An 11,938-nucleotide genomic window follows, 5' to 3' on the forward strand; every position below is an offset into this window, starting at 1 on the left:
TTTTTACTTTTCAAAACATTTTATTAGTTTTCCTTACTTCTTCCGTATTTTCGTTTGTTAATTCCAACGAATTATTTGTTATACCTATATACATTTAATAAAAAAAAAGAAAGATATTAATTATACTGTAATAAATTAATTTTAAATAATACATTAAAGTAGGTACATAAATTACCAGAGACATTAAAATCAGAAAAAACTGTATTGCAATTGGGACACTTCACAGGGTTGTGTACCATAGCAAATCGTTTTAAACAATATAAATGTAACAAACTCTCACAGTGATTACACTTTTCGCCCTAATTAAAAGGAAAAAAGGTATTAATAGTTATGTTTATATATAATTTATAAGCTTTCTCTTTAAAACTTACATGAAAAATAACTTGCTTACAGAGGCAACAGGTACCTAAGTTACTATCATAAGTAGCTCTAAAATATGGCATTAATTCTGTTATACTTCTTACACCCATATAGTAATGGCCATTCTGTAAATAAAATAGAAATAAATTATGCATAAATTACAATTAAAATTTTAATTGTGCTATTTACCTCATAAAACAACCATTTTCTATTAACTATATCATTTAGAAATTCCTCTGCTTCTGCTTTTGATAATTTAACATCTGGCAAAGAACATAAATTCAGACACAATGTACTTTGAACACATCCATTACTTGATGTTATAATTTCAGAAAATATGTTTCTAAGCAAAGTTAACTGTGCTTTTGAAAATTCATCCTGAAATCTGTAATAATCAACATTTGAAAGGAACTTTAGTGAACTTAAACAATTATTCTTTTAATGTTATTGTCGTGTTAACAAAATTAAAAACATATACCTAATAACATCATCAAGTACAGTATTTATTAAAACCCAATACAGCTGGCCTGTAATCTCACACTGAGCTTTTTTTATTAACATGTTCAATGGCTGTAACTGTTCATTTATCTGATTCATAATTACCGATATTTTATCATCGTCTGAAATGCCGAATTTTATTCACAAAATATGCATACAAAACAAAATGTCTATATTAAATTGAGTACAGAAGAAAGATAGACTTACTAAATAATTTAATAATCAAATTTTTTGCTGTGTTTTCATCCAAAAGACCTTCGTGCATGATAGTTTGTAAAAGTATTTTGTGTTGTTGGGTATAAACCATTTTTTTTTTTTTTTTAATTTCTATCACAAAGATAAAACAAAATTATAAAACGAAGTAATCACTATTTAAAATGTAGTTACTTTTAAGATTAGTAAAACATTGGCATTTATTAAATTTATTATAATCAAATTTGTGTAAAATAGGTGTATCGACTAATTTAAATAATTGCATATAGAACTACCGCCAAAACAGTTGCAAGTGGAATAGGACAGTGGTTCTTAATAACCACGCAAAAATGGTATGAAGAGTAAGAATGGTAAGAACCACTGATACAAGACGTAAAGGGTCTACATTTTGTTCAGCAAGAAAAAAATTCATGGATAAACAAAATCATATAAAATGGAATTTCATTAGTCCGCTGATCCTTAGACTAGAAATATATCTTATCGATTCTTTCGCTATAAAACTGCAATTATCATACGTAAACAACGATTTGTATAATTTTTATTCAATTTATATCTACTCGAGACACATCACTTCGCCATTTTGATTCTATCACAAATTATGTGGTTTTGTTTTCTCGACAATTTTCAATTCGATGGAAAAACCTTTCATAAAATTGAAGGAAAAAATAATTTTTGTACGTATTTATTAAATTACGTATCTTATAAGAGTAAGATATCGAAAAATCTCACAAAATGATTTGACAAAGAAGGAACATTTGAGAACCGCTGTTGCGGCATACTGCGCTTCGCTGCATTATCATCAACATATCGATTCGAATTCTACAATATCATGAGAGAAAAGCAGCGGGAAAGAGATAACGAATCGAACGATTAATATCTATAAATTGAAACGAATATTTGGACACAGACGAGGCGTAGAATAGATTTAACATCCAATTAGAGAAAAATGAATATCTGGCCTTTATTTTGGTACATAATAACTCTTAAATGATTAATGAGCTAGTAGATACAAATAAATTTCACTGGATCTATTATATACCTCATCTGTGATGTTAATTCTGGTCTATCTCTTGTTTGGAATTTGGATTAGGGAATGCAGAAAAAGGAAAGGTAATTCGATTCGTTCTATAGTTAAGTCTTTTCCCATTTTGTAACACAAAACTTCATTTTCAAGATATAAGCAGTTCACGTTTTTACGTGTTGAACATCATAGACATGGGTGTCTCGTGTGCAAGTGTATATATGTGCAATCGCATAATCAGCTGACTGGGATAAAAATAACGCGTGTCCAAACAGGATTAAGCACATCCGAACGATGTTGTAATTGAAATACATTTAAAATACCAAATATATGTTTTTTTAGTGCTTAGAATAAGCGACGAGCAACCTGATATTGCATTCTTTTATATTCTTTTGTATTCGATGCATCATCGAGTACTAAATACATTATTTTGTATTTAGTACCTGATTAGTAAAATTAAATCGGCGTCCCGAAGATCTTGCACTATTCTTGTTAAATACAAGCGTAGAACAAGTGCTCTTATGCGGACATTGAAGACGACATTGAAGGATAGAAATACTGCTGCAGACATGCGTTTTCTGTCGCACGGTAGCGATGGTGGGGATAGTAGGAAGAAAGGGGTGACCTTTATCACCCCTTTCTTCTTACTGTTGCCCAAATATTCACATCACGTATCTTTCTCCCACCCAAATGCACTCTTAGAGAAGGATAGTGAGATTCTAGTGTTATCTCTTTTCAATATCGTATTCAACGCATTTCACGAAACGCCCGGTATATTATATGTATAATTATGATTTGGCTACACTGATCTAAGGCTTGGGTTCCAAGTTGCCTGGCCAAAAAAGTAAGAGGCAAACAAGTTCCTTAGAACGGGGCAATTAATGGGAAGTTTCCCAAATCGATTCTTTCAATTGCCGCATCTTAAATTATATTGTAGAGTCTTCTTTGCATTATTTTTCCTTGTATAGTTCCTATTTTGACGCGTTCGCAATTGCTCATAGCCTCAAAACAAACGAACATTACGATGAGCAAGCGTGAACGACTAAAAACCGAACGGCTGTTTAGAATACTTACAAGCATAAACTGTTTCTTACGAACGTCTACCCCGATTTCGTTCCAAATATCATGTGATTATATGTCATTTTATTGTGGCAAATGTAATTAAATTATATTCTGCCCAACACTGGCCCTAGGGCACTTCGGATGCCATTTTCTACGCGCATGCACTGAAAACACGTCATGTCCGACGCGAAAGCGTTCAAACAAACTCAAAGTTAGGTAAATTTTAGTCACGAATAATTAATACAAACTTCAGATTCGTTCGTAAATTAATTTCTATTTACGCTTCGATTATAAATTCGGATTTTTTTACATCGATATCCAGACTCGGGAAGTCGCACTCTAAACGGAATAGGTAACGACAGGATTTAAAACATTTGGAATCCCATCACTAGGAATAGGTAAGTGCAATTGCACTAGTTGCGAGAATCAGCCACGAATTGATAGCCATCTGACGGCGAATTCCGGAAGCGTCAGTGTATTCGTCACAAAATATTATGATCCGCCTGAATATTAGCATGCGTTTATCACGAACGACAAAACGGAATATCACGATAACGATAAAACGGAGTAGAACCGATACGCGTACACGTTAGAGCTATCTGTCTACATAGTACTATACATATTGGTTGTAGCAGAGAGCACTTGTGGTACTAGCAGTACCGCGAGGGCGCGAGGCCGCGACCCTGAGCCCGATACGCGCGACGGGGAATAGAGCGTTTCGGTAGCGGAATAGTGCGCGGAACAAATACGTGTCAAACTCGGTCCACGGATAAGCAAAGTGGAGCATCGTGTGGTGCACACGGGTGTCCGCTATCGTTTACTGTGTGTAAAGGTTGAGAGTTCATGATCATTCAGCGCCTCGAAACGATGATTTTACGAGGCGTTTGACGACGGTCTTTTCCCCCTTATTTTTTCGTCGCCGAATGATCGGAAACTCATAAGCAAGACGGACCAAGAACTTTCGTTCTGGCGATTTTCGTTCGACGTACGCATAACCTGTCAGGATCGGTCGCTCACGCAGCCACAGAAACACGTTTAGAGAGTCGTTAAGTGGTGTGACTGTTAATAATTTTTTGCAATATCAAACCTCGAAAAATGCCGCTCTTCGGTAAAAAGGATTCGAGCAAGAAGATCAAAAAGGATGGAAAAGACGATAAGTCGCCGTCCGTCGAGGACAAATATATCCTGAAGGAGTTGCTTGGAACGTACGTATTATATATCGATACGGACTGCGTATTGGAAAGTAATAGAACATGGTTTGCTTCGAATTCCTGAATGCGTGTTACTTGCATCGCGTATTTAGAAATTTTCAAGGAATCGGTCGAATATCGCGGCCAATGACGATTAAAGAGTTATACCGAATTTTTCGTATCGAAAACTAAATATCGCTTATTGTTAAAGTTTATACGCAACATTGTCAATATACCATTTTCTTTAACGTTATCAAACACGCTTATATAAATGGTTAATGTATTCACACTTTCTAACTTTTCAACGTTATTTTCAGTTTTGTTTTATATCATCCTATATGTTTCAACTTATTTAATTTGTCTACACATTTAATAATACATACACGTCTCTAAGTATTGGGGAATTTGTTGCTTGAATGCAGTGTAAATACTTTGACTCTATATAGGCTTCGTATAGATATAATTTTTCGTTTAATTCGATTTTTCATTTCTTTTTTTTTACGAATTCTATCGTTTCGAAAATGTTTCACATTTTAAATATCTCGATGTTTATAACAAATGTTCTATCATATTTTTTCTGATCTGTACGAAATCGGTAATTCATATAAATACGAAAGTTGTATTTTCAACAAATAATTTTATTTCATCTTGTGTTGAAAAATACGAAATGAAAAAGTACTTACTGTCAATAAGAAATACTTATTGTATAACTTCCTTGGTTCCTTCTATATACATATATATATATATAAGAAAAAAATATATATAACACTATGCATGTATGTATATCTTAATTTATGATAATTGATAAATTATTTTATATAAGAATAAATGCACATACTATTGTACACATATTTCACAATATCAAGAACAATGTTTTATATATTTTATTAAATTGTTTAAATTATTTTTTTTATTTAAGCCACACATTCACTGTATTGTGAATATTAATGGATCTGTTGCCTCATGACAACATTTGCATAAGAATATGTCAGAGTTAATTGTACTCAGTCCATCATTGAATCAAAAGTTTGGGCATAAATGTTACAGCATATTGCAATAATAAGTAATTGCATAAGCCTCATTATCTTATATTCTATTCCTATTTCTTATGAATGTCTGTTATTTTCTTACAAATGCTTTAAAGTAACATATATTATATACACTGTTGCATATAATCGGACAAAAGTATAACTTAATTTACATATACAATGTTTTCTATAGGGGTGCTTTCTCTGAAGTACATTTGGCAGAAAGTAAAGAGAAACCTGGTCAAATGTATGCTGTGAAAATCACTGACAAGAAAGCATTGAAGGGAAAAGAAGACTCTTTAGAAAATGAAATCAAAGTGTTAAGAAGGTAAATAGTATAAAAATTTGTACCTGTTAAAAGTTTATTATACATTATTTGTTCTCTGCAGGTTATCACATCCAAATATTGTACAACTGCTGGAAACATTTGAAGACAAACACAAAGTTTATTTAGTTATGGAATTGTAAGTATTTTATATAATACTGGCCAATGGTCCTGAAAGGATTAGATACAAGATTAGAAATGATAAATGTGCAATTTATGGTATTACATACATTTATTTGTTTGTGATAGGGTAACTGGTGGAGAACTCTTTGATAGAATTGTTGAAAAAGGTTCCTATACAGAAAAAGATGCATCAGGATTAATAAGACAAGTCCTCGAAGCTGTGCACTATATGCACGAACAGGGTGTTGTGCACAGAGATCTTAAACCTGAAAATCTTTTATATTATAGTCCAGATGAAGATAGTAAGATTATGATTAGTGATTTTGGTCTATCGAAAATGGAGGATTCGGGTATAATGGCAACTGCTTGTGGTACTCCCGGATATGTTGGTATGTTTATAAATTCTGATTATCTTATTTATCGTTACATTGAATTGCATACTTTTACCTAGTCTAATTTTTGTTGTTTTCCTGTAATATTTAAAAATGTATTATGTATGTACACAGCTCCAGAAGTCTTAGCGCAAAAGCCGTATGGGAAGGCTATCGATGTTTGGAGCATAGGGGTCATTTCTTATATCCTGCTGTGCGGATATCCACCGTTTTACGACGAAAACGACGCCAATCTGTTTGCACAAATTATGAAAGGTAATAATATTACTTTTGAGTGCAAGTTTTTGGCATTTGGAAGGACCATACTATCACTTCAATTTAGTTACTACTTTTAGGATCGACAAGCAAATGCAGCTGTACATTAACTTGAAATTTTCATTTTTAAGGTACTATTCTAGTTTTTGTATGCTGCTGTATACATGCTAGTGTAGTAAGTAAATGATATTTTGTGCGCGTCCGCGTTTCTTGTAAAAAGCTATTAGCTGTTCCTTTTCAAAAACTAGCACTACAAATTCGGTCACAGTATTACTGTCGTACAATTGAAGCAACAGTTATCGAGAAGGGTTTAAAGTGAGTCATAAAAAACTTGAATTTATTGTACAAAGTGTGAAGCTAACAGTATTTCTTCCAAATAAAATATTTGATTTAAACGAAATACTTCATAATAAAGTCGTCTACTCTATAGCAAAGAGCTAACCAGACTGTTATAGGTGAATTTGAATTTGATTCGCCGTACTGGGACGATATCAGTGACTCAGCAAAGGATTTCATTCACAAGTTGATGTGTGTCAATGTTAAAGAGCGCTATACTTGTACACAAGCCCTTGCGCATCCCTGGTAAGATTATCGTTACTCTAATGTATTACATATCATTTTTTTGTTACAGTCATACCCCGATTTATGTTTCATCGACTTACGTAGTTTCCTATTTATGTTGTTTCTAGTAGCGACGCGATAGACGTTTTTTTTCGAACATTCAATTTCGTGTTCACGTACTCCATTTTATATACTTTTTAAATATAAATATAGCTAAATTTTATCTCCCCAGTCGCTTTTACTAAAAAATGAAGAACCTTTCTCTTAATCTGATATAATGTTAATATATGATTTAACTTACGAAAATTCAGGGTACGACTGTACTTGAAATTATATAAAATTATCTAATAACAAAATTATAGAATTAACAATTATTCCATAAAATTTATAGAGCATATTTATGGCTCTGAACAATTGAAAAGTCATGTTTTAAAATTCAAGTACATAGTAAGAATATTACAGGAACAGAATTGCCTTTAATATTAAGATAGATGTGGATTAAGTAAGTAAGAGAATTATATTTATTTTGTCATTCATTAATTTAACATATCTCAAGATTCGTTTAATTCCCAGTTATGCACAGTAATCAAGAACATATTGCAAATTAAAAATTAAATAACCCCTCATAAAAATTGTTAATGATCTTTCTCGATAAAAGTTTAATTTCTTAACACAAAGATTTATGAAAACATAAATACATAAAAATAATTAACCCTCTCGTGTGCATAATTTGTGTCTGCATAACACTTTATATTTCAATCGATATTTGGCATCACGGAACAGTATGTATCCATGAAAATAAACGAGGCTTTGTTCTTAAGAAATTTGGCGCTCTGTGTGAAGGTCATGTGCACGAGAGGGTTAAGGGGGCAGTCTGGTATTTTGGGCCAAAAATTGCTGTTTCATTGCTATTTTCGTTTTTACGTGAATTATATCGCGATAGAAATTAGTAGGTACATAGCTCATTTAATTGAGTTTAACGAGATATTTTTTGTTTCCTCGAATGACATTACTATTTTCATGAATCCTATTACGATCTCCAAGAAAATACAAAAAAAAAGGTGCATGTTTTTAATCGAGATTACCAGACTGTTTTCCTAACGTATTCAATGACTAAGCATATATTCTATATTATTTATTCACTTTTAATACAGTATTGTGTAATTGGTTTTTCCAGGATTTCCGGCAACGCGGCTAGCAATAAAAATATCCACGGTACTGTATCGGAACAACTTAGAAAGAATTTCGCCAAATCAAGGTGGAAGGTTAGTATGGTTAGATAATTATCAAGCTGCTGATTGTATGTGTTTGCTCGCCAGGCTCCGTAGGAAAGTCTTCCTCTTCTCTCATGGTTGCAGCAAGCCTTCCACGCAACCACGGTCATACGTCAAATGCAACGGCTGACACTCAACAGCGGCCAACAGCAGCAGGGCCCAGGGTCAACAGGCCCCTCCAGCGGCAACCCCACGCCATACCTCGATCAATCGCAATCGAACCCCAGTCATCAACCCAGATCAGTGGAGCCTCAGACCAACCTCAATTGAAGCAAATACTTGAGTCACCGATATCCGTATCAAGCTCGGTGGCCTCAAATCCTGTCCCCATTCCAATCACTCCAAATTCACCATTATACTTGCGCAACAAACGCTTCAAGCTGTGGGGTAGCACACGCACCGCTCTGTCTACTCTCTTTCAAACGAATGTATCGTATCTTAGAAAGCAAAGGAAGTATAAAAAGAGCTGAGTTACGCTGCTAAATTTTCGTCTATGAACAAATATCGAAGCCGTTGAATGGCGTTTATCCTCTTGCCAATATTATTTAATCTGGGCAGGAGTTTGTATAGATTTCCAGCTAATCTGCTTTATACGTGGTCACCTGTGACACGGTCACCACTAAATTATGTACATTAAAACTATATAACGGCCCGCACGATATAAGGCGATTTTCCGAGTCTTTTTCGTTTTGTCGCTCCCCTTCGGTTTGCAGGCTCTATTCGAACAATTATAAATAGATCTTTACTGTGTTGGTACATATTAACAATAGAAAACGAATTCGTAGCTATCGATAGAATTTTATGCGATATGTTAATACAGTAATGCACAATTAACTGTCACTAAAATCTACACAGTAAACTCTCCACGATTCGTTCCATCCCGATCCTTTTCACTCGGCGTTTCGAGCTCAACAAAACCTGACCTAGCAACAAAGGAAAGAGAATTGGTGAAACGAAAGGAAGCGGCGCATGCGCAGTACAAAGTGATGCTGTAAGAAGATTAATAATCATGCAATAAGACAAGTTTGTATTTTCTGTTTTTCGTTTTACCTTTTTAAAAATGATACCAATGCATTTCTGAAATTCTTTCAATTAAAACAAATTCAAACACCACATAAATTAGATTACTTTTAGCTAACTTAACATATAATATTAATATACATAATTGATTTGTAGTTTTTGTAGCTCTGTTAATGGCACATTTTTACTCATTTTCTCCTGTTACAACCATTCTCATTCTTTGTCAATGTTCGGGTTTGGTTCTACAAAACATACGCTATCCCGCATATGTAACTTTCATTGTTGGATCCCAAATCTTAGGAGAGTTAAATGTGCGTTACTGTAATATTGATTTGATCAAGTGAGATGTATAGTTACGTATTTAGATAAAGCTATGCGAAATCTCATGAAACTGTTAACAAACAGAATCTTGCTGGATCAAATCTAAGTAAATGTGTAAAAACTAATGTGAACAGTACAACGACAAGTTTTTATCTTTTATAAAGTCTGGAGTAATGAATAGTGGTTGTTTAGATGATTTTTTGCGACTTAAAGTCTTATTGTATCCTGGCAAATATGTTTTAAATTTCATAAATCGACGCAACTTTTTGTCCGATACCTTTTCGAGTAGCAACGGGACTGATACGACGTATATTGATAATATTCGAGCAATTCGATACCAAAGTACTTAATGGGAAGTATCGAACGGTATCAAAATCTCAGGTACTCGGTAGTAACTCTCAATACCGATACTTTTGAAACGAATACTGACCAATGCCAATATTGTATAATACGGAGCAAGTATCGATATTATTCGTTCTAAATATATAAAAAACTAGATTTTGCCCGCAACTTTGTTGTCAATGCGTGGATGTCGAAAAGAAGAAAGAAAAATTCCCAATATTAAGTTGTAGAATAATTCTGTTTGCAATTGAATTTTTTTACGACAATATCGATACCTACTCAATTTATACAGTACCTAATACTTCATTATCTGGTATCGATAGTATCGATACTGTATTAGTCCCACCACTGCTTCCGAGTAATCGGTGCGGCGGTATAATAACATTTTTTTAATTAGCATTTGGAGGAAATACGAAGGAAAAGACAAACTTAGCGATGTTTTGTAACACGGCTTACTCTCAATAAATGAGGGATCTTGTTGCACGAAATCGCGTTGCAAAACTGTATAAGATCTGATTTCTATTAATATTTTTTTTTTCATGTTTCACCGAAAACTAAAATACACTTTTGATTCAATGACCTAATTAGACTCAAGTGTTTTTATAGCAAACCATGTACAGTGCACTGTATTACAAAATGTACATTGTGTACACAGTATACTCCTTCTGTTACATAGTGATATTAGTATATTTCTAAGAACTCTAAATCAGATCTATTAAACTAGATTTAATGTATGTACACGTACAAGTATATTGCTCTACTGATATTTCTATCAATATGTTGCACCGAAACTTCAAGGAAAGTGTACATAATGCATACACGATTCCTGACATGTCTGTTTGCAAGATGCAAATATAAAAAGCAAATTATATAGTGTCAAGTTTTATCTGTCTTTATGAATTTCTGTTACATTTTCTCTTCGTTTCTTTCGACAATACGAAAATCAAATTTCGTAAATTGATATGTAAAACAAAATTGACGAGTTTAAAAAAAAGAATGTGTAAAGTACAAACTTGATATTGGGCTAGCTAAGAATTAATTATTCGTATTCGAACCTACGTTGCAACAAAAAATGTACATGTTATTTATATACGTCACATTTATGTATAAATTAAATGCCATCGATATATCGCGAGAAACTTTATAGAAATATTTTTGTATTTAATATTTCTTTATACGTCGACGATATAAAGATATCGTCGTATAAGTTCCAAAAGGTTGAAATATAATCTAGCTATTTATATTTGTATCTCATTATGATATGGAAAAATCGATTAATCGTACGCAGTACTCAGTATTTGAATTGTAACAAATACTTCAACGAAAGGTTCAAGAATACTTTTAGTACACAGTGGTATTACTTTATTTTTTTATAAATGATTGCAATCAAGTGCAATAATACCATGATCTTGTGATAATGATGTTATTATGGTTATACTCAATAGTAAATCAATATTAATAATAACGACGAATGTTGAGAATTTTTATTAAAATGGAATATCTTAATTGGAATGCGTAAAATAATTTATTGCAATGATCGGTTTCAATGTTCAGGATATTTTTACTTAAATTTAGAAGCTGTATTATATACGCAAAGAAGACGTGCGTTATGTATTAATGCGCCAAATTGTATTTAACAAAATTTAATGTTTTTCGTGTTCTTTGAAACGTGCTTTGAAATAAATCTAAATTATACTTGATGGATTTAAAAATCATGTGTTGCGTACTCACGTAGAGAGAATTATTGCTGTTTATCGAGCGGGCACTCTTTTTATCATAAACTACTATCTCTTTCTCTTTAACTTTATAAACTATAAATATGATAATCATTTTGAACTATCATATTAGACATCCGTCCGTGTACCGGGCACTATTCGTATAGTAAAAATAATATAAAAGAACTTTAATGGATTCGTATAACACTATAAAAATAATTTTGAAATTGATAATAAT

At 32.8% G+C, this 11,938-nt stretch overlaps 2 protein-coding genes across 3 annotated transcripts; one reads left to right on the top strand and one right to left on the bottom strand.

The window, feature by feature from the left end:
• On the bottom strand, nucleotides 1–3,646 carry Nse1 (SMC5-SMC6 complex component Non-SMC element 1). Its single transcript, XM_076769838.1, has 7 exons — nucleotides 3,167–3,646; nucleotides 1,066–1,185; nucleotides 839–980; nucleotides 550–745; nucleotides 372–485; nucleotides 176–299; nucleotides 1–84 (listed from the first exon to the last, which is right to left on the bottom strand). The coding sequence occupies exons 2-7, from the start codon at nucleotides 1,163–1,165 to the stop codon at nucleotides 11–13; spliced, it is 750 nt and encodes a 249-aa protein (XP_076625953.1). The 5' UTR covers nucleotides 1,166–1,185; nucleotides 3,167–3,646; the 3' UTR covers nucleotides 1–10.
• A 114-nt stretch (nucleotides 3,647–3,760) lies between these two features.
• Nucleotides 3,761–11,689, top strand: Camki (Calcium/calmodulin-dependent protein kinase I). 2 transcript variants are annotated; one of them, XM_076769836.1, is made up of 8 exons: nucleotides 3,761–4,359; nucleotides 5,566–5,700; nucleotides 5,762–5,836; nucleotides 5,947–6,209; nucleotides 6,327–6,467; nucleotides 6,923–7,049; nucleotides 8,206–8,243; nucleotides 8,348–11,689. In XM_076769836.1, exons 1-8 carry the CDS (start codon nucleotides 4,250–4,252, stop codon nucleotides 8,770–8,772), a joined length of 1,314 nt encoding a protein of 437 aa, XP_076625951.1. In that variant the 5' UTR covers nucleotides 3,761–4,249; the 3' UTR covers nucleotides 8,773–11,689. The 2 variants fall into 2 exon arrangements, with proteins under 2 accessions (XP_076625951.1, XP_076625952.1); XM_076769837.1 differs by having other exon boundaries at nucleotides 3,772–4,359; nucleotides 8,206–8,293; nucleotides 8,387–8,721.
• The last annotated feature ends 249 nt before the right edge of the window (nucleotides 11,690–11,938 follow it).

Source organism: Colletes latitarsis, chromosome 7 (genome assembly GCF_051014445.1).
Source record: "Colletes latitarsis isolate SP2378_abdomen chromosome 7, iyColLati1, whole genome shotgun sequence".
Taxonomy (NCBI): domain Eukaryota; kingdom Metazoa; phylum Arthropoda; class Insecta; order Hymenoptera; family Colletidae; genus Colletes; species Colletes latitarsis.

What these genes read in the sequence shown, in the direction of transcription:
- Camki (XM_076769836.1), top strand. Translation starts at nt 4,250, where the DNA reads ATGCCGCTCTTCGGTAAAAAGGATTCGAGCAAGAAGATCAAAAAGGAT. An exon ending in CTGAAGGAGTTGCTTGGAAC is followed by an intron (nt 4,360 to 5,565) that starts GTACGTATTATA and finishes TGTTTTCTATAG; the next exon opens with GGGTGCTTTCTCTGAAGTAC. An exon ending in TAGCAATAAAAATATCCACG is followed by an intron (nt 8,244 to 8,347) that starts GTACTGTATCGG and finishes TTTGCTCGCCAG; the next exon opens with GCTCCGTAGGAAAGTCTTCC.
- Nse1 (XM_076769838.1), bottom strand. Translation starts at nt 1,165, where the DNA reads ATGGTTTATACCCAACAACACAAAATACTTTTACAAACTATCATGCAC. An exon ending in TTTGATTATTAAATTATTTA is followed by an intron (nt 981 to 1,065) that starts GTAAGTCTATCT and finishes TCGGCATTTCAG; the next exon opens with ACGATGATAAAATATCGGTA. An exon ending in GTAAGCAAGTTATTTTTCAT is followed by an intron (nt 300 to 371) that starts GTAAGTTTTAAA and finishes CCTTTTAATTAG; the next exon opens with GGCGAAAAGTGTAATCACTG.